The 23840-nt window shown below is 37.0% G+C and overlaps 1 protein-coding gene across 3 annotated transcripts in view; it reads left to right on the top strand.

Moving 5' to 3' along the window:
• The first annotated feature begins 2204 nt into the window (after positions 1 to 2204).
• LOC145979817 (divergent protein kinase domain 2A) overlaps positions 2205 to 23840 on the top strand; it is a 38413-nt gene continuing 16777 nt past the window's right edge. Inside the window, exons 1-3 of one of the 3 annotated variants that reach the window (XM_083112839.1) lie at positions 2205 to 2405; positions 14471 to 14564; positions 23102 to 23699. In XM_083112839.1, coding sequence (XP_082968965.1) covers positions 14545 to 14564; positions 23102 to 23699 — 618 coding nt within the window. In that variant the 5' untranslated portion in view covers positions 2205 to 2405; positions 14471 to 14544. Of the gene's footprint in view, positions 2406 to 4872; positions 4985 to 14470; positions 14565 to 23101; positions 23700 to 23840 lie in introns of those variants that run through there. The other 2 variants (XM_083112840.1, XM_083112838.1) reach the window with 2 other exon arrangements.

Raw genomic sequence — 23840 nt, forward strand, 5'->3', positions numbered from 1 at the left:
TTTTTGACATTCGTACTTACGTATCTGCTTCGCGGAACATTCCTGAAGGTGTATCAACGTTGTTTTGATCAAATTAATTGCAATTTCTCACATTACCAGTACGTCTTTCTGATAGGCCTTTTCGCTTGCCTGAGACGAACTAACCTAACCACGTGCCAATGGTTCGCAATTATTTCCAATTTCTGGATCCTGATACTAACACGACACCAAATTTTAACTATGTTTCCTAACCTAACAGAACTAACCTATCCACGTGCCAATGGTTCGTGGGGCTAGCTATTCTCCGTCGGAGAATTAATTTTCAACAAACAACATGAATTTCAGCTATGAAACATTCCCACATCACACAAAACACCTTCCCGATGTTCGACAATGCTACAGGAACTTATTACGGTAAGTAGTTTCTTCTGTAAAAATAAATAAATGTATCCAAAGGATAGTAAACAAGTACCCCAAAAACCATTGACGTTAGCCCAAAAATTCACGATAGCCCCAAGAAAAATCACGGGGACGAGGTATGCCTACTATGTTAGGTTAGGTTCCATTAGCACTCCTTTTGTTCAATTTAGCATACACGGACAACATCGGTTTTTCTCGATGAAAGAAAATAGCTACATGGAATTCTTTTAATTTTAACCTTCCACGTCCTGCACTCCACTTCTTTCTTCAAGATTCCATGTTGAATTACAAATTCTACAGCATCTTCCACACCCGGCAACAACTTCATGACGCATCCTAAAAAAAAAAAAAAAAATAGACACGTCATCTTGTAAAAGCAGCAATAGCGCGTATTGTGCTCTCGTGCAGAAAGCAAATGGCGGCAGCAGCAATAGCGTGTCGGAAATAGATTCTCGTAGAAAACCACATGCATTCGCATTAAAATTGTTCAAAACTACATTCCCGAACATCAACAACGCTACAGAAAATATTTTGCGTAAGTACTTTCTCCTGTAAATTTGAAGAAATCCGTCTCCGGTATAGTAAAGTGTTACCCGTACGGTAATTTTCAAGTTGTTTTTTTTCAACATAAATAACTTTTTTCGAGTCCAAACAGTGATCATTACTTTAAGGAAGGTTCAAATTTCGTGTGACAATGATTTCCAAAATTCTACAATAATTAGTATTTGTGCTAGGAGAAATCATAAAACAATCGGAACCGTTACCACGTTTGTTACCTTCCTGTGACGCAGAACAGTCTGAAGACTTCCGAAAGGGAACATAGCACCAAACATGATATTCTACAACAGCAACTATTATTTTACATCATTAAGTTTGGAGTTGCTAGCATTTGTCGACGTGTTCTTTCACTACTTTAGTGTGGATACAACGTTTTTTACAAATCAATTTATCTTTGTTTTATAGCGATTTCATCATGCTATGTATGCAATTACGTCTGTAACACATACTGTGAAGTTTTAGCGATTACTTAGACAAAAACGTTTTAAGATTTTGTTCAAAATCTAGTAGTTCTGTTACGCGAGTCAAGTTTAGGTCCCTAGTAGGTTACGATCTGTTAGAATTACCTAAAGTAATATCGCTAAATGCTTTCTAAAAAAAAGTTCTAAATTACCTGTACATTCATTCCAACTAGTCTACGATACTCCGTGTTCTAAATACATAATAAACTTGCATTTTTGGGGGCAAAATTTTCACTTCAATTAATGTAAGAAAACACACGTGTTAACTGTAACTCATTTTGGGCACAGGTTAGTATCGTATCGTCAATTTGTGACAGTTCGGTCACTCGTCTTCATTTGTTCTTAAGATTTGTAACATCCTCTGTCATTGGTTAGCATTGGTTAGCAGACGAATTACGTGGCAGCAGCAAATTTGAGCCTCATTCCTGCTGCTGCCACGCGCGTGGCAGCAGACTCTGCCTTACATTTTTAACACGGTCTATAGTGTATTTAGAACTATGCCATTTAAATACACCATAATAAACGTGTTTTGTTGCTATAAACGGAGTTTTAATGCACTTTCTACTGTTCTTTTAGGTTATTTAAGTTAATTCAGACTTTCGATAAACCGGTCAACTTATTCCCTCCATTAGTCTGGATTATCGAGGTTTTACTGTATTTATATATCATTGCATCAAACCAACCTTGTCTGTGCAACCAACCGTGAACGTAGCTTTTAGCTCCATTTTAAAGGTGATTTGGCTCTTTTTCCACGAAGTTAGTCTGGCAACACCGAAGGATGTAAAGGAGGACCCGCAAAAAGCATGATAAAAACTAAAAAGTGCAAATTAGAAAAATATGTCTTTATCAGCAGTATTTTTGAAATATACGTGCAACGTAGAGTGGATAACCTGTTAAGCAGGAAGACATCTTATAGAAAATCTTGTCATACCTTTTCGCAAACATGAATACTTGGAGGCAGTTATATTTACGCTACAAATATTTCTGGTTACTACTAACACATATTTTAGATATACAGTATATCTTTATCTAGCAAGTAAAGCTTATTCTAATATTTCTTGGGAAGCGTCTATTATTGCTATTTCTCTGTGTAGAAAATTCATTAGAAGAAACATTTTGGGTGGTGTTTTTGTAGCTGTAACCTGAACGGGGCCTGTACCATCGATATGCACACCCCCGGGAAATGATTTATTTTTGTAAAACACCAACAGTTTCTCGGTGTATTTCATATTATTGAAGTAATAATATTAAAATTACACAGTACTTTCGTAATATTTCATAATTTTAAACGGTTTTGTAAACTTAAGGTGTGAATGTTCGAGTGGTAGGAATGATCTGCATAATACATCTGTCCATCCTCTTATTTTCTCGAAATGAAATTTCACACTAAAGAATGGTACACCTGGAACTTATTGATGTCCAGAGAATAGACAGAAAGTGTTTTCGTGCTAGTTCATAGTGACGTGTTTTAGAATACTGAAAACGATTGTTTGAAGCTTGGAGAAAGTAATTAGCACAATTAAAAAACTTAACGAAGTATTATTTACTGGAGAAATTATAATTTGAAAAGTACCTTACGTGAGCAATGAGCAACTTTTGATTTATGGCCATCTCAGAGACAGTACCAGCAAATTTTCACATGATGTTGAAAGGCTGTTTTGTGCTCGAGACCTGATGTTGTGTGATCAGGTGTTGGAAGCATTTTATTAGTGCTAAGAGCTCTAAACATGACCTGCGTAACATGACAATGAAAGTATTAGGGACTTAATGCCCCTTGGCACCACACATCATATGAAGTAGTAGCAGCAACACTTATGGTGCATTTCGAAAGTCATAACGTTTGAATTTGAATTCAAAATGGTACTACTTTACTATACCGGAGACACCTTTCAATGATATATTTCACAATTTTTTACATTGCTAACGTACTATTCTGCAGTGCTGAACATTTCTTTAGGTGAAATAATGAATTTCTAACAAAAATAATGTCTATTTCTTACATTAACGAGTACTTACTGTTGTTCCTTATTTCCCACAAACCATCCACGGGTAGTCCCAAAAACCATTGACGTTAGCCCAAAAATTCACGATAGCCCCACGAACCATCACGGGGACGAGGTATGCCTTTGTTCAATTTAGCATATACGGACAACATCGGCTTGTAGCAGCAGCAATAGCGCGTATTGTGCTCTCGTGCAGAAAGCAAATGGCGGCAGCAATAATAGTGCGTCGGAAATAGATTTTCGTAGAAAACCACATGCATTCGCATTAAAATGGATCAAAACTACATTCCCGAACATCAACAATGCTACAGAAAATTATTTGCATAAGTACTTTCTCCTGTAAATTTTAAGAAATCCGTCTCGGGTATAGTAAAGTGTTACCTTTAAAATTTTGGGTGCGTCAGCACTAAGGCTATTTGGCACCCATCACATTATACGAGGTCCAGCCCCTTATCATTACAAATAACAACTCTAACGTTGCAAAACTAAAATCATAAAATATTCTGACTTTCGTTAAAAGCTGAGGCTGTAAATTAGCACTCAGCACAAATAAGGACAAAACACAGGACAACACAAACAAAATTATACTGGCCATGGGGCCAGTCGCCAGAGCCTCGTTAGTCTGCAGTCCAGGGTGTACTACGTGAGGTTGACTATTGGGTGCACTAGGTGGAAGGAGCACCCCTTACACCCCGAAAGTCATAACGTGAACGCATGAATCGAACGAAAGTAACTAGCCTCGTGAACCTGGTGAAAGTAGTTTGACTTTTGAACAACAATGGCTGTTTTTTTTAATATATACGAATTGCGGACCATGGAAGGGCTGCTATATAGGTGGCAATAGAATGTGCTAATACATGTCAGTTAATAAAAAACTACCAAAACAAATAAAACGGCAGCTGCATTGAAGTTTGCTTTTAAAATAAAACGCTCAAATCTACACCATGACGTATACCTCTACCACAATAATATATGAGTGGTTCATCTCTGTACACCCAGATTTCAACCAACTATTAATTAATTTTTTCTTAAAAAAAAAAATCTTAACAATTCTCATCATTAACTTGAATACTTGTGTGAATTTCAAATAAAGTGGTAGCTCTTTCTTTCCACGTGACCACATTTTCAGATCTTTTGCTTTGGCCCAACACCTGCATGCATAATTTCCTTTTTCTTTCAAATTACATTGCAATTTCCACACTTATACATCTCACATACTTCACTCATACTCTTCGTCCGAATAGTCCAGTGCTTTATGCAGTTTGCAGTTGCTTTTGGTCTGTCCTTTTTGGTTCAGAATATCCTTTCCCTCATTTCATCAACAGGCAGATGGTTTTAATGCAACTAACTTGCCTCAGAGCCCATGCTTTTGGTGAATCTTGTACTCGTACGAAAAGTGACTTTTGGAACGGCATCACGAAATGCATGAAAGTACTTAGGGAACAACCAGTTGCCATAACTCGTTTAATGCATTAACATCGTGCAACTTTCGGAACACGCTTAATATCCCAAGAAAACAGCAAATGAATAGCTTCTAACAAACAAATATGCACATGGTATATGGTAGGTAAAAAGTTGTTCTCTAGGAAGTGCTCTGCAAGTGATCACTAAGCCTCTGAATTATGTGTTTTCAGACATAAATATAAATCCAACTGTGTAAAAAAATTCACCATTATTAGTTCAGAATTAAGCAGTGAAACCTTCGCCAGTTATTGTTGTAGAACATACGAGGGACATTCCGAAAGTAAGTTTCGTCATTTTTTTCACAGGGAAGCTGTATTACAAAGTGAGAAAACACATTGCCATAACAAAAGACAATCTTTCCTGAATTCACGACGGAAGGAGCAAGAGCAGAGTGCCGAAGAATAGATATAAGTAGCAGATCGACGTGCCCAAGCTCATTCGAGTGCAAACCAGTATGGCAGAAAAATGTGTGCTGGAAACGTTGTCACAAATGGAAGTGCGTGCTGTCGTGCGCTATGAATGGGCATGTGAGACTATTGTTTCAGATAGTCATAGACGCTTACAGAAAGTCTATGGAGACGACGTCATGTCCCGCCGGTTGTTTGGACGCTGGTGTTCAATGTTCAATGAAGGAAGGCAGAGTGTGGAAGATGAGGACCAATCTGGGCGCCCCTCCACATCCACGACTACAACAAACGTCGACAGAGTATAGGAAATGGTGTTAGTCAACAGGCACGTAACTGTGACGTAACTGTGTCTGAAGTCGCATCCACATTGGGTGTTGGACATGCTGAAGCCCAACACATGATTCACAACTTGTTGGGCACCGATTTTTACCAGGAGGTTTCTTGAAATTGATTTCACAGTATGACAAATGTATCAATGTCGGTGGGTGGGGACTATGTGGAAAAATAGCCAAAAGATCGTATTTTTTTTGTGCCATTGTATTCTTCAGTTTGTAATAAAGCTTCCCTCTGAAAAAAAAATATGATGAAACTTACTTTCAGAACGTCCCTCGTATATTAAATTGATATTTCCTTGGCAGTGAGTCATAGAGACTTTCTTCTTAAGCAGCATTTGAAGGCTGGTGATGTAATGCAACACATGTAGCATAACAGCAACATAATTGCATACATTGTTCATGTGTGTTCTTTCTATAGGTGTAGTATTGCCCAAAAGTTTAGGGACACCAGTAAGTTTCAGACTTTCTGAATGTGCTCCTATACTTTGAAATATAAAAGTCATTTTAAGAATTATTCAACTATTATGTTTTTTTAAATTTCAGTGTTGTAGCTCGAATAACTCCTCCGATAAATGTTTGTCTTGTTTTCACAAAACAGTGTGTCTAGAATACTTTTTTAAATGTATATAAACTGAACTCCATGGTGCATTGAGTTCCATCTCTTCTGTTGTGTGGCTTTCGAGACCGGAGTCTGCTGCTATGTCTTTTAAGTAGCTTCCCAATTGTCCTCATGATACTATAGGTCTTTCAAGTTCTTACAGCGGGCACTCTAGAAGCTGGCAAGGGGAGTGGGGAAGCGACCAATCCAGCAAGGTAAGAAATGCAGCAGCCTGTAGAACGAGGTACACGCAGTACTTATTTCTGCCACGTCGTATCCCTCGGTGCCACCGCTCTTGTCTGGTGGATCTGCGGCGAATTCCCCGCTCCCCACTTTCCTTGCCAGATTCTAGAGTGCCCGTGGTAAGAACTAAAAAGATCTATAGGGGGTCAACTTTATCTCCATAAACATGGACTAACATGTCCCTGATTTCACTTCCACTCTTGCCAAGTTTAACAAGAAACTTAATGTTTGTTCGTTGCTCTAGTTCAAGCTCCAACATTCTCGCGACAACACGCAACAACACCAATGAATGCCACTCAGCAAGACACCACCATATGTCGACACGAACACAACTGTGAGACGCTGATGTATGAAGTTTATGAAATCTTACCAATGTGTATGTACAACTTAATTGTCAGACCACGCATATAAAATTTGCTTCAAAGTCTGTGGTGAATGGGGTTTCCTCCAAGAAATAATTATTTCTTCACGATTTTATTTTGTACGAGGGTCACTATTTATATTTTGAGCCTAACAATGAAAAAACAGGAATTTGCCATTGAAAACTGCTTTATTGTTTTTCGAAGTATTCTCCTTTATGGTCAATACACTTTTGCATTCGTTCGAACCATTTGTCAAAGCAGTTTTTCCAATCTTCTTGAGACACCTCCATAATATGGTTTTTGAACGCACCAACGGTGTCTTCCGCCGACGAAAATTGTTTTCCACGATTGTATTTATTGAGCATTTGTTTGCACCAATTGACGCAAGCGTCTTTTTGAGTTTTTGTCAAATTGTGTGGGATCCAACGAGAACATACCTTTCTCACAGCTAAATGATCATGTAATATTTTATATATGCTGGTGGAACTAATGCCTATGGTTGCCTCAATCTCACAGTATGTCACATGACGATCTTGCAGTTTTAGGTTTTGCACAGCATCAATGTTTTCTTGAACAACAACTGATTTTGGACGACCTTCGCGAATCTCGTCGGTGAGCGAATGGCGGCCACGATTAAATTCGTTATACCAGCGTTTCACAGTGGCAAAGGATGTGGCTTCATCACCAAATGTGAAAGTAAGTTGATCGATGCACTCTTGTCTTGATAATCCACATCGAAAATCGTAAAAATCATCGCACGAAAATGTTCACGAGTTAATTCCATTTTATTGTTGTCGCGCAATCTCCAAGGCAACATAAACAACACAAATGAAGCTATTGACAAAACATTTGAAGTACGTTATGGTCAATAATGCCAGCCGATTCCGTGCAAACGTCAAATCGTGCCTAACTTCAATCAGTGTTGCCAAGGCTCAAAATATAAATAGTGGCCCTCGTATACAGTGGTGATTAGTCAAGGGTTTAGACAAACAGATCCAGTTCCCATCCCAAAATAGGCCTTAACTTTACCATTTTAGTTTGAAAATTAGTTACTTGAAATAGGCCCAGGTTCTGATTGTGTAATTTCAACATCAGCATGATGTACATTCATTTCCTACACAAATGCAATTCTGTTTATGTCTATAATCACGTACTGAACCGGTTTGAATGATTTTTCCAATCTGGTTCTAATATTCTTATGCGAGTAGGTTGATAGGGTCAGGTTTGATGCTGTTAACATAATAATTATGTTCCAATGTGCATATAGTGTTACTATTTATGTGTTTGTAAATTGGTTAGGATTGTTGGGTACTGTTTTACACACTTTGTTTCATCTCCTAGACGTGTATAGTGTATTTTCATTGGATTATTTATGGGTGGCATCACTTGCACAAGCTACTTTTCACAACATAATTCCATAAATTAATACTTCCTGCATCTCTATAATGTTCAAATTAATTTCTCTGATACCCGGTTGAGGCATGTAGTGGTTCGGATTCCACTTTAAACTCGTCATCGCCTTGTAACCAAGGGGTCCCGGGTTCGATACCCGGTGGAGGCACATTGTGGTTCAGATCCCACTTTAAACTGTAGGTCCAGTCCCGATCAGCCTAACTGTGCATAAAGTGGACTTAAAACATCGAAAAAAACCATCCCTTCGAAAAAGCCAGCTTTTTTGCAACTCTACTTTAAGTTTTCACCGTATAGATCTGACAGCATCACCCACCTCAATAATCCACTGATGGTTGTATGAAATCGAAAATAAGGGATTACCAGATAACAATGTCCTCATCTTCACCTCAGCCAAAGCACTATATGAAACTAGCTGGGGAGGTAAGAGGGGCTGGGGTGATGCAGCCAATATAATAATATCATGTCACTTGTAAAATGTACACTCATGGCAAAAGTTGGACTGTGTGGGCCATGGCATCATAATGGGGCAGTGGGTGGGTGCCACAGTTCACAGCTAAAGGAGTGCACGGAAGACCCCGATTTGGGTCCAAAAGAGCTAAGTTGGCAACAGTGCTCCCCAGCTGCCTGAGAGAAAAGGACCTTGGGGGAATTGTCACTCCTCCCTTTAAGGCTCGACTAGACCTTTGGCATCTGTAAGGGTGATTTTTTTCAAATTTTCCTCTCCATTCGAAAGACAGCTGTGGTATTCCAAAATATGAAAATATTACATATACTTAGAATTTCATCTAGAGCATTGACGTGACTTTTCATGTAGTTTCCTTTCACTGTTTCCTAGATATCAATAACACAGGCGTGCATGGGTTCGAATGACTCACAGATGACTGTTGTGCCTGAATAATTTCAGTATGCTGATTCCAATAATGAAATCCATTTTTACCCATCATGTGTAGTTTTTTCAGAAAATAGCAATATATTAAGTGCCTTTATTTCAAAATAAAATGTGTAGTTCCATGATTTCCTCAATAGATGGCTCTGTTTAGATGATAAAATATTGGTTTTCTAGAATACTAATCCTCCAATTTTGAACTATAAATGCACAAAGAGTAGTAAGCATTTAATCCCCCTTCTATCTTCACAAGACACATTGGCATGAAGATTGTAAACTTCGATTACGTAAATTCCATCTCTCATAAAAATTTCCTTCACACAAAATGTCCAAAACTCAATGGTATAATGTAGTGGGTTGATCGAACTTAATAACGTGGAGAAAAGTCCTGATCTAGGGGAAAGTCCTGACGTGATGGGATGAATTTTATGTTATATCCATCATCATCATTCAAAACACTTCCAGAATCACCTCTTGGTTTGTAAACATACAAAATTTTGCTTGCTTAAATTTATTTTGTTGCGTTCTATAATAGGCGTAATGGATTGGCAAGTATGATAATTTTGATTGTGAAATTGTGAAAAATCCTGACGTAATGGGAAAAAAATGAATGTCATTTCCGTGATCAGCATTCAAAATACTACAGAATCAGCTATTGATTTGAAATCATCCGATTTTTTTTTTCAAAAATGCTGGGTGGTGTAATTTAATAGACTTACATAATAGAACTACATGAAAATTCACATCAATGCTCTAGATGGATGTAATTTTTCATATTTTGGAAAATCACAGCAGTTTTTCGAATGGAGAGGAAAATTTGAAAAAATCACCCTTACAGACGCCAAGGTACAGTCAAGCCTTAAGTAGATGAATTAAAAGTGCCAAAAAGGTCATGCAAAATATGAAAAATTGAAATACAAACATTCTTCATTTTCACCAAAGGTTACAGTTTTGAGTCCTGTACTGATTATGAACAAAACACTTTTTAAGCGTCCCTTTGTTTAATTTATGTAATTGTCATTCGTTTTCATTATAATGATTATCCTTCAGATTTAGAAAAGTGATCTTCCTTCTTCAGTATTGTTTTAAGTCCACTTTATGCACCGTAAGGCTAATCGGCACTGGACCTACAGTTGAAAGCAGTATACAAACCCCTATGTGCCTCCACCGGGTATCGAACCCTGGACCTCCAGATTACAAGGTGACAATGCAGCCACTGCACCACCGGGGAGGCCTGTAGAAATGTGATGTAATATTATGGAGCATGCAATACTATTAGTGTAAAAATATTGTACTCATTCTTCAATTAATATAAACTGAGAAACAGTAAGTGACTAATCTTGTGACTTGCATTGTTCAACTAGTCTTTGTTAATTTACTAACATTAGTGGACTAATACCAATTGTTACTAAACTTTCCTGTTTGACTGCTGCTGATAGAAGTTTTCTCGTAAAGATTACTGAACAAAATATTTGCTGTAGAGACATGCTTCAGTACTGCCAAGTATTGGCCATTTCCAGTGGTCAGAAGTAGCGAGCTACTTGTAGCGTCACTACTGTAGCTAGCTACAAAATTTGTAGCTGTAGCTGTAGCGACGCTACATTTTGAAAATTGTAGTTGTAGCGGTAGCGAAGCTACAAAATTCCTGTAGTTGTAGCGAAAATTTCGCTACAGCTACATTTTTCTCGGCATTTTGAGGTGAATTTTTGAATGTGGCAACAGCGTCAGAAAATGACAATAACCCTTAATTTTGCAGGAGGATAAAGACAGTCTATTACATGGAGATACAGATTATCTAGATTGTAGATTATAGATATCTGCGTAATTTAATTAGTATCTGAAGAATTCAGATATCCAGATAACTAACTGACATAAATTAATATATTCCTGCTAAGAGCTACGTTTTTTTAGCTGCATCGCTATTTTGCCTCTTTTGCTGCACCACTGGAAAAAAGTGCCTCGTTTGCGTCACCCCCCGAACAAATCCTGTGGATATTCATGGTGTAAGAGACACCAAAATGTCATTAATTGCTGTGTAAGACACAACTTACAGTGCAAAAATGAGCAATGGAATATCCACTGTACTGACAAGGGAATAGTGCCAGCAATAAATGGCTCAGTACGTTAACAGCATTGATCATCGTCAGTATATAGGATCTCACCAGCAAGAAATTATTGTTACAAGAATGATAGAGTTTCTGTAATTACAATTATTTTCGCGATAGTATTTGTTCACAAATTTTAAAATTACAATACGTTTAGAACACTCAGGTTTATACGACAGTTTCCTCAATAATTTTATCATATTGCAAAAAGTATGTACGAGTTATTGACTTTCCTGCAGAAACGACAATTTTCTTTAGTTAATATACATAGTTTTCAAATTTATGTATTTCTCCTACTTTTGCGTCACTTTTCTGTAACTTTTGCTAATCATGACATCATCATCCTTCGCCGTTTCCTGCCTCTGGCTGGGTCGGCATAGAAGTCAAGCCTCTCCATTTTTTCCTGGTCTTTCACAACTCCTCTCTTTCCAAGGTGTTCCAATCTTGTCTCCTAACACTCTCCAGTATCTGCTCTTTCCACCGACATCTTGGTCTCCCCCTTGGCCTTATTCCCACTCCTTGTGCATTGTAAGCTCTTACTGGTAGTCTTTCAGCATCCATCCTCCTCATGTGTCCGAACCATCTCACCTGTGCCTGATCTATTCTGTCCTGAAGCTTCACTACACCCACTGTCTGTCGGATCTCCTCATTTCTTATTCTATCCCTTCTAGTCTTCCTCAAAAGACTCCTTAGAAATTTAATCTCCACTACCTGCATCTTTTCTTTGTCTCTCTATGTCATTGTCCAAGTCTCTGCTCCATACGTAATTATTGGCACATAGTATGTTACATATTACATTCTTGCATTTCATAGGTACATCCCTATTCCATATTAATCTTCTAACGCTTTGATATAGTCCACCACCATTCATTTGTCCTCTTCTGTTTACCTCCTCATCTATTCTTCCACTTCTCTCAATCATGACAATGAGGATGAATATTTTATTTAATTATTCTCTAATCTATAGTCCCTTTCTGCCACTTTCGGCTAATTGTGAGAACGAGGAAGAATGATGAATGATGAGCAGTGTGGGGAATGGAGGAGCAGGTGGATCTCATCCTCCCAACTTGGCATCTTTCCTAGTTTTTGTTGTGAGTCCATTTTAAGCATAGATAATCTGATCGAGACTGGATCCTAACCACTATGTGCCTCTGCTGGGTATCGAACCTGGGGCCCTTTTGTAGTCAAAGGGCTCCAGGTTCTTTTAATTCAAAAGGCTGACTTCATATCAGTCCATAAAAAATGAAATATTTATTCTCAAGAAAAATATGTTGATGTGAACATAAATACGTAATCCTACCAAATTTTATTTGTGTATAGTTGTAATAATTAATTTGGGCAACACCCTAATTGCAATATTCATATATCAAATTTGAATTGGTATGCCACTTGCGTAGGTATGGTATTCTCAAAAACTATTTTAAAAATAAGTAACTGAAGTAACATTGCTATCAAAATTATCGAATGACTGGAATCATGATAAAAAAATAACAATCTATTTACCAATAGTAGGGGATTTTTTTAATACCCATATCATTGTTTTCATTTTTTTATGCAGAAGTAGCGCAAAAATTAGCGAAGTAGCGAGTAGCGAACAGGAGTAGCGTAGCGAGCTACTTTTTGGTAAATGTAGCTGTAGCTGTAGCGAAGCTACATTTTCGAAGAGTAGCTGTAGCTGTAGCGAAGCTACTTTTAAAATGTAGCGTTCCGATCACTGGCCATTTCAGTATTTCAGGTTATGATGATTCTGTTCCTAGAGACACTTAAATTAACTGATTTGGCTAAGTTGCTTAGTGAGATTTAGAATTCCTTTTACTGTTTCTCGCCCCCCCTCCCACTTCATTATCAGAAGCATGTGTGAGACACAAATGTGCCAAATTTGTTGTTTCTCTGTACTAAAATATTTTCCAGGGCTGAGCCGATACCTATGCCGATGTATAGTGGTATCGGTTTAAATTTATTTACTGATACCAGCCGATACTTTGCGGCATTTTGATTTTTCATGGGGTCCTCAATAACATGGGCGTAACTTGGGACCTAACTTTGAGAGGGCAGAATAAACTGGGCCTAATTTTGAGGGGGCAGAATTAAATTGGGCCTAATTTTGAGGGGGCAGAATTAAATTTGGCCTAATTTTGAGGGGGTAGAATTAAATTTGGCCTAATTTTGAGGGGGCAGAATTAAATTAGACCTAATTTTGAGGGGGCAGAATTAAATTAGGCCTAATTTTGAGGGGGCAGAATTAAAGCATGCCTATTTTTGAGGGGCCAGAATTAAATTAGGCCTAATTTTGAGGGGCAGAATTAAAGCAGGCCTAATTTTGAGGGGGCAGAATTAAAGTAGGCCTAATTTTGAGAGGGCAGAATTAAATTAGGCCTAATTTTGAGGGGGAAAGAATTAAATTAGGCCTAATTTTGAGGGAGCAGAATTAAAGCAGGCCTAATTTTGAGGGGGCAGAATTAAATTTGGCCTAATTTTGAGGGCAGAATTAAATTAGGCCTAATTTTGAGGGGGTAGAGTCAAACTAGGCCTAATTTTGGGGTAAGAGACTCAAAAAGTATTCCATCGGATAAAAACAACGTCCAGGATAATTTGCATAATAACTGTGACGTTCGCAAAATCACAAATAATATTCTTTATTACTTTGCTTTTTGGGTCTCCTAACTTGTAAATTTTAATAAACCCAAAATTTTGGGGAAGCAAGTGCTCCCCTTGCCCCTGCCAAGTTACACCTATGCTGAAAAATGCTTCGACACTTTCGTGGAGTCTAGGTATCCTGGAAATTATGCACAATTCGGACTTAGTTTTTATTTTGCTGTAAGAAAACTGGATTTTGTGATTACATAACATGTACTTTAATATCCTGATGTAATTTTCAAATATTTTGAAGCAAAATTCTTGGTACATTGATGCATACAATTGGAGTAAGATACCTACACTAATATTGATCAATTATTACAATTTCCAAGTATCGGTAACAGTATAAGTATCGGTTCAGAGTGGTATCGGCAGCCCTAATATTTTCTGCTCTTTATATGGTATCTTCAATTGGCCTTTATCTGTATTCTCAGCTGTATTGTGTTTAGCAGGATTGTCTGTTGTCTGGTATGCTGATTGTACAATGTTATAACAATAATATACGTGTGTATGCTTTGTTGCTTTCCTTAGTATTCTCATGTTAGTTCTATCATACTGAACTGTTGTACTATATATGTGGTTATTTCTGCATGTTTCAGATAGGTCCAATCCAGTATGCTGAAATTATGTTTGTGTGGATCTTTCGGGAAGTTGGAACAGAAAAGCTGGCGTGATGTCAAACTTTCTACCAAGGTTTATTTTTTTTTTACTTCCGCTATGCTTATGATGCTTATCCTTATGTCTTGCTCTTTGTGTATTTGTGCACTGCAGATTTTCATGTTTTGCCATAGATGTGCTGACGAAACAATTTTATGGGTATAATTGTTATTTGTGTGTTATGAGGGACAGTCAAAAAATAAGTTTCCTTTAGCCTTTTTTTTTCCAGAACCGGTAGGCTAATGAGTGAAGAACATCATGTGATACTACAAGCACCCTCGATCTTGCCATATGCCACGTCTGGTCTTAATTGTAAATAGGGTTTAAAAAAAATGTGGATGGTCTCCAGTCTTCGTGTTGAACAATTTGGAACAGTTCCCGAATTTTTCATCAGCGAATCCCAGGTTAAAATTTTTAAAAGGAAAATGATTTTTCTAAAAGGTTAACCCATAAGTACTATCACAAAACTACTATGGACGGGTCTATTAGACTGCTGTTTTGATTTTGAACTGTGAACTAGCGGCTATTTTCAATTTATTTATTGAGAAAATTCCAGATACAGCACAAGTGGCCATTTTACTCTGAACAATGAGATAGCAATAATAATAATAAAGAAAAAAATAAAAAAATAATTAAGAGTAACAAAACAACATAAAAGTGCATAGCAAATGAACAAAAAAATAAGTAAAAGATGGCACTATGTGATATTAATTACAAGCATTTCTTCTGATAGAAGACCAAAAGGTAAACTCGGAGGAAAATATATCAATACTTGAAGGGAGATCATTGTATTGTGCTGCAAGTCTGTAAAAGAGAGATCATTTTTGAATTTCTAGTCTAGGTTTTTTTGTATAAAATAATCTTGTGTTGCATGTTGTGCGCATAGGTACTTGAAAGTGGAATTCCTCAAGGAGTGTGTTGCAGCGGATTTTGCCATTCACAATTTTGTATAAATAACTGAAATCATTCTGCAAACGTCGCTGATAAGTTTGTAAGTTTAGAAAAGACAAGAGATGCTGAGATGAAAAATTGCATAATGAGGGGACCCTGTGACGGACTATAGCTAGAGAGATGAGTGGGACATGCCAATTTCATGGGGCTTGATATGGTTTTAGAAAACTATTGTAAAGTAGTAAGTCTTGAAGTTTTCCTGGCGACGAATGATGAAAAGATTCTCTCATCACTTATACCCTGAAGATGAGAGTGATGTTAGCTCTCGGAAGCTTGGAATCTTTTCCACAACTCACCTGGTCGATAGCCCGAGAGATTCTTTTTATATTGTAAAGCAGTTTTCAATTATTATTGTTTAGTTAAAGAAACGTAACACAATTTATACAAAGAGGAAGGAAATAAGTAAAAAATTGCAACAATGGCTTCTTTATTTTTTAAAAAATTACAAATTCTTAAAATTTCTGCATTTTAATGTCCGAAGAACAGGAGTTCAAAGTAATATGTAATATTTTGCTGAAAATGAGCAATGAGCCATTGGAAGGACAACTAACAAAAACTACTATTGTATGTCAGACTGCTCAGTGAAAATAGATTTCAATAAGATTTGATCAAAGACAAGACAAGACTTCGTGACCTTGACAGCATGTAACAAACACCTAGGGTGACGATACGTCCCATTTTGACCATCCATATTTCAAAAATCCTCAACATGTCCCGTTTTATAAAAAAGTTAGATCGAAAATTAAATCTAAATTTGAGACATTTCATGCCAAAAAAAATGATAAAATATTGGAACTAATGTCATAGAAACACTGTTTCAAGTTATTCACAGAAATTTGTTATTTTTTATATTTATTGTCGCTTTTCTGTCACGTTTTGCTAATTGCCCATAAGAATCCAAATGCTACAATTTCGTTGAGAAGATTTGAGCAGACAGCATTGTTTAAGTTTGTTCGCGTTGCGGTTTTTATTGTTTTGTGTGGTTTACGTTATTTCTAGAGCAATGAATAAATATGACCAAAAATCGTACATGTAATTTCAATGCGGGCCTGCACGAAGAATGAAAAGACTGGAAAGAAAATGAAAATAAGGTTTAATTGTCCGATAAATGGGTACATAATTTTTGCTAAGTTAGAAGTGGACCACGTAAAGTACGACATCCTTCTGAATGCGGTGGAAATTGTGCTACGCTTGCCTAGTACATCCACTCCGTTGAGCATGTTTGCTCAATCCTGAACAATAACTGAACAGATGAAAAATCTTGCTTCCATGTTTGAGAACAATAAGTCTATCGTGTTGGTATGACTTACCTTTACTGAGAGTTGAGAAGGAGGGGGGGGGGGGAGATTCTGAACAGTTCGGCGATTTTTCAGGAGGGGGAAAACAAAGTCCCGTTTTTGGATCAAAATACAAACAGGCTGTCACTCGTTGTTCCTTGTTGGCTGCCGACAATGTGAGGGGTACCCACTTGCTTAACTTGTATGACTTCCCTATCCCATGCAGGTGCAGTCTGAATGTTTCAGCGGAAACATGGAACCTTTCTGCAAGTTCATCACACGTTAGACCACTGTCCTCCTCGATGGCTGCTTTCAGGCCCTCGTCATCCAACACATGTGGTCGTCCACTGCGAGGTTCATCCAAAAGGCTCACATCTCCTGAATGGAATTTCTGGAACCAATGCCTGGCAGTGCATTCGTTCACGGCATTCTCCCCAAATGCCTGGCAAATGCAGTGACTTGATGCGGCAGCTGACAGGCCCACTTTAAAGTCATACAACAAACACACGCGAACAAGCTGCTTCGATACCTCCATTTCTCTTCGACACTGGATGAGCTATGACTGCTGTGTGTACGCAATGTGCCTGTATTACTGACAGTCGATGGTCAGACTAACTCCCGATCGCTTGGCAGGCACGTGCGTCATTTTGTTTTTGCTCTGTGAGCGCATGATTAATGGGACGTCAAAAACGGCAAGAACTTTTTTGGTTACCTTGTATTATGGTCACCCTACCAACACCCCAACTAACTAGCTGCTTGTAAGCACAAAAACTTTTTTCATGGTTTTCTAATAATATTTGTTTTTTCGGAGTACATGTTACGGTTGATGACAAACCCAGGAAATTTGTTTTTTTGAACGTTCCTTGTATGAATCATTGTTAATCTGTTACCATGAATATGGGAGCTGTGAGTTTGTAGAAAGCACTTGCACTGTAGTTGCATAGAATTCAACTGCATGCATGTTCTAAATTGTTTTGAATCTTGCTTTGAGATTTCTTCTAATGATTCACAACTGTGTGTGTGGAGTGACTCATATATGTATTGCAAGAAATATTTCTTGAAGTCTTTTTGACTGACACTTTCAGTATTGTACATTTCAGCAATACAGAATTATTCTGAATAACTATAAACATAGAACATAAATATTGCATTACAACACTGCTAATCTGAATTTTGCACTAAAATTTGCACATAATCCCAATATTAAACCTGAACACCAGTGGCGTAGCATGGGCATTTCGGGTGGGAACGCCAAGTCCGAAGGAAGGGTCGGGCCTTTTTTGCTTAATAATTTACTATGGAATTAGTTGCCACAGGTATTGTTTATTTGCCTGAAGTCAGCTGGGTTTTCAATAAAACATCACCCATGCATGTTTTAGCTAGAAAATGAGATGCCTCACTGAGGAACGAATTTTTTGAACTCTGGTGTTTTAAACCTTTGGTATGATGCAAGTCATTAGAAAACCTACCTGAATCACAAGCGCCTCTGAACAACAGTAGATGTCATTGTTGTGGATGATCCAACTACTGATTGATTTGGTTTATTTTACTTCGCTTTTCTACCACTTTTGGTTAATTGCGAATATGAATATGAGTGATGATATTTATGAAGTTGATAAAGGGACACTCATAAAGTGCCAATTAGTAATTCAGACCACTGTTTATTGCATCTTGAGAATGGTGATAAACATTTTAAAATAATTTTGTCCACAGACCATTCGATGTTAAGAGTTTTCAAATGAATGCTAAACATTTCCATTGACCCAATATTAACCTTTTGCCGCCCAAGCGTCTCGAACGAGATACCCAAATGTAACCCTCACTGTCCCAAGCATCTCGATCGAGACGCTGTATCATTTCCATGTGCATGTCGACACTGTCATGTACTTTTTGCTTGAGGGGAGGGTGGGGGAACAAAAGTTTTTCCCCCGAAATTTTGGAATTTTGAGAGTTAGCCCCCTCCCCCCGCCACATATACGCCTAATTTGCAAAAATTTCATATAGTCTGAATCTCTGGTTCATTCCGCGTACAACGGTATATCACTCATCTCTCTAGGGCAATTAGCCTCCGATCTACACTCATTTAATTGAAACTCTGCATTTTGCTCAAAATCGGCTCGGGACAGAGAAGCTTACATATGAAAAAGGCATTGGGCGGCAAAAGGTTAAGCAGTTAGATCCTAACGAAAAAATAATAATAATAAAAAATGAATAGTTTTGCAGGTTAAGTGGTAGAGCAGCCACAGGCTGAACTTCTACCACAAGGACTTCACCAACTTATTTGACAAAAACTGTGTTGATCTTTTAGTTTTTAATGCACATCGCTGTTCGTGCGATAAATTATACAATGCAGTGGTCATTAAGAAATGGTATGTTTGAGTTTGGTAAAGTTACGTCAGTCAATATTGCATATTGTAGCATCACATAGCACGAGTGGCATGAGCGCGAAGAACCAGGTAGAAATTCTACCGCTGTCGTCTGTTTCAGAAGGCAGGAAGGGTCACGTGAACCCTAGAACAATCACGTAGCTCTCTGCTCCGTACGCTGGCGTACGAGAGAGCATTCCTTGTGTGCTTAGAGATCCAAGCTTTCCCTCCAGATAGACAGCAAGAAATATAGAGTTCTTTACGCCGTACCTGCCGGGCATCCAGCCAGGAAAGGCATTGAAGAAAATGCTAGGATGGGTGTTGTTAGTGGAGCGTTGCAAGCGGATCACGAGAAATAGCTATTATAATGCCATGAAGGTCAAACATATATGAAATTAGTCAAGATTTACTTTTACAGCATTTACACATTTTTGAAATTTTAACCTGGGAACGCCGGGCATATGGGCGTACTATAATGCTACGCCACTGATGAACACCTCACAAAGTATTTGGACATGGAATAATGAAAAGCATGTGCAGAATCAATTAATTGTTGGTAGTGATTGGTGGTGTGATGTTATATCCATTGCATTGCAAATAATTTAGCTGTAATTTTTTTCTGTAACATTAGATCCCCAATTCTTCTTTTAATTTATTCAAGATTTTAGAATAGGTACGTTTACTTTCGTTATGTGTTTTCCATGCTCACTTTGTCAGTTATGATAACTAGACCTTGGATTTTTAGGTTCTAAAAAGTCTGCTTGTAGGTTCTTAAAATAGGTTCGAAAAATCCTAAAATAGGTCCTAAAAATCTTAAGTTAGGCTCTAAAAATCCTGAAGTAGGTTCAAAAAGACTTAAAATAGTTCAAAATTCCTAAAAAAAATACTGATTTGGTATAGTCACTGGCAATGAAAATGGGACACCTATATCCTGAAATACGCACTATATAATGTTTTGTGTGTTGCCTAACCCTATGGCGATGGCAGAACTTACCATTGGAAATTTGCTATTAAAATTTACTCTTCACCGTATAGTTAGGCAACAATCTTTTTTCATGTTATCCACAGTCAAACTCCGCAATTTTGTGTGTGAGGATCATCTTATATGCTGAAAATATTTTTTTCAACAAAAACATAGTCGGTGGTGCAAACTTCAATGCGGAAATGTTAATTTGAAAGGCGTGAATGCCACAATGCCTCAAAGTGAGCAAGACCACACAGATCAGACAACTTTGGATTGTACAGTTCATTGACTTAAAGCTTCCAGAATTGAAATAAAACTTTAATATGCAGAGGATAATTTATGCTCTACCATCATCCAAAACCAAGCTGGTACCGATATATATCGATATCAGAAAGTATTGGTTGAATTTCAATCACTGATACTGTTTCATACTTTCTGCACTCCAGATGTTTCACAGAATCCACACAAATGCCACATGAGACTTTACAGGCACATTCTACTCACCGGGAATTCCTTGAATTCCAGGAATTATGCGTGAATTATTGGATCTGGGAATTGTGTGTGAATTCTGAGTGAATTTTTATCCGTAGACGTGAAAACTTGCAACTTTTATTAATCAAAATACCATTGAATTAATACATATTTATAAATACCCTGAGGAAGGTTTTTCACAGTTTAGATTCTATTTTGATCTAGGAAGGAAAAGAAAGTTGTGTGGAAAATAGAACAGAATTCTCTCAATCCGTTTGTTTTGTTAGTGTCCTTTGCAGAACAGTCTATCTGACAGATGAAAGATTATTACAAGAAAACATATATTGAAGTTGATTAGTTAAAATTTGAGTTTGAAATTCTTATACAATTAACAGGTTTTCGTAGATTAGTATATCCCGTAACATTTGTGATTTGTGTTTATAGATGTATTTCTAGGCTGAGTATATGAAATGGCAAGTGTAAACTCCGCACCTTAAATTTAATATTTTAAATATATATACCGTTAAATTGTATTGAATTTACAATTTTTGGATTCATTGGAATCACACAGACCCTTTATATTAGTTTAGTTTATTTGCGTCCAAGGACTACCGGTGTGTACAGTGTAGTACATGGTAATATAGGACATGTCAATACTTACATTACATTACAATACAATACTACATTCATAGATTTTACAAATACAAAATATATAGCCAAAAATTGTAAAAAATTGGGTCTTACTCTGGTATTATATCAAAATCACAAAAAAATATAACGAGAAGATATACTAATTACCCACTTTCATTTGACATTTAATTTTACAAGAATAATATGTGATTATACTACATTATGTACATTTGTCTTATGTAAAAGTGGCTTCCATGTATTCAGCTATAGAATAAAAAACATGCTTCAGAAGCTTGATTTTATCTTGTGCTTGAATATCATCAATTTTGGTTCTTACCTCACATCTTGTGATAGTTTATTGTAGAGATGTATGGAAGAATTTAAGGGACCTTTCTTACATAAGTTAAGGCGGCAGTGTTTTATGTGAAGTTTGTCTTTATTTCTTGTTAATATATTTGCCTTTGTATGTGTGGTAAGAGGCGATATTACGTAAGGTTATGATAGAGAAAACACCTGCTTGTAGCCTTGAATTTTTGGAAAGTTCACCTTGAAAACTGGGAATTATACTTGAATTTTATCATGGTCTTACAGTAGCCACCCTGCTGTAAATTATGCAAAATATTTCATAATTTTTGCAACAATATTGTAGATACATGGATTTTATTTATTGTGTGTGAAATTATGAATATGTATTTTAAGGAAAACTGTTCATATTAAGAGATTATGAATATTGTTAACTACTTTCAGTTGTTACAATTTTCTAATGTTGGTATCCATGGGAATCTGTATTGATATTGGTTTCATAGTGCCATCAGCTTAGCCCTGCCAGAAACATAATTCTATTCCTTAATAAAATGTGCCATGTAGAATTATTTTCCTGTAGTTTACGGTTATTACAAGCATAAGAAAACAGTTTTTCATTGTGACGTTTCAGGAGAACACACGCTCTCTTCATCAGACATTTATTTTCATTTTGACTAAAGATACAGTTGTAACAATGGTTAGCAATTTTTTAAACAAAAATAATCCCTTATATAATGAATGTTGTCAATGTTACATTGTTGTAATATAGCAACTTAACTGTGAAAAGAAGCAGTCTGTTTTATTTTTATTTCAGATAAAAAAATTTTGATCACATTATTTTTTTATTTAAAATTATGAATCCCAAATATCATCAGGTAATTCAAAGTCTCTTGACGTTTTCTGTTACATTAAATTTTGAAGACGGTGGCTTACTCCATTTTTGAAAAAGAAAACTCCATACTGGATCTATGTTACCATTTTCATTATTTAATTTATTCCAGTGTTATTCTGCAATGAACGAAGCTACAACTCTATGTTTCCCGTCAATCTTTTTAAAACCCTTCTCCTTTTTAATCAAATGCTTCTCTTCGATGATGTGAGCTGACAAACCTGTTCTTGGGTTTAGATTTATAATGTCCAAATCGTGTTCATGCCATCTTATTGCCATTTTCCTTGCTGTTTGTCCTACATAATCCTTTGAACATGAACAACTTATATTATATATTCCTGTTGTTTCCACATCTGGTAGAGAGTTTCTCATTTTGAATTCATTAAATGTACATTCCAAACTTCTTGACAATTTTGAAATTTGTGTGCATTCCATTCCACAAGGGATTCTCACATAAAATTTCCAAAATTTTTAGAAGTTTTAATTTCAAAATTGTTTTTAGATCACCAAGAAGTTGTGAACGAAAAACTGTTTTCTTATGCTTGTAATAACCGTAAACTACAGGAAAACAATTCTACAATGCAAGCAATGCGTACATACAAGAAAAAGTGCCATGTAGAAGAATAGAGAATTAAACAGCCATGGGCAATTTACCTATGTTAGCCATACACACAAATCACAACTCAAACTACTAATACTTTGTTTTCTCACGTTTTGTCCAGGTGGCATCTTTTGATGAACAACTGGAGGAGAAAAAACAGGCTGTATTATTTGATTTCAATTCTCTTCCTTGGATTCCTATTATGGGCTATATACTCTCGAATGTTTACAATATCGAAGAAGAGGCTTGCGCAGCTCGACACGTGCCCAACATGTTTTGGAGTTACGATGTGCCCTGCACTCTTGGGGAACCAAATTGAGATCGACAGCTCGCTTGCAAACCTTTTTAAAGTGAAAAATGTTCTCTACGGCTCCTACAAAGGAAAGAAGGTTGTCTTGAAGAAGCTTGCACACGATTGGGAACTGGACGAATTGGACAATAGAGTGTGCTCGACTTTGCTGGGTAGAAAAGACTGCAAAGTGAACGAAGCTGGGTTTCAGGTTTCGAACATTTTTAACAAAATAGCAGAGTTGATGGAACATAATTCGTCTCTCCGCCAAGTCCAAAGTGGAAGCAGTATGGTGATGTGCCCGCTACATGTTGACGTGCCAAAGTTTTTCGAAAAAATTGTTCGGAAAAATAGGGGACCAGCAGAAGAGACACTTTACACCAACATTTGGACCACCGTGCAAGTTAACCCGGAACCTCTTTTCCTTCAGGTAAGTCACGTATCATCGTACCTTAAAAAGTATTAACATCTGACATTTCTGAAAACTTGTCAGGTTTATATCTGTGCTAGATCCAACATGAAAAAATTAAACAACTCGTCAGTAAAGTTCATGAAATATGGAACTTAGGTT

Source organism: Lepisma saccharinum, chromosome 26 (genome assembly GCF_977018435.1).
Source record: "Lepisma saccharinum chromosome 26, izLepSacc3.1, whole genome shotgun sequence".
Classification (NCBI taxonomy): Eukaryota; Metazoa; Arthropoda; class Insecta; order Zygentoma; family Lepismatidae; genus Lepisma; species Lepisma saccharinum.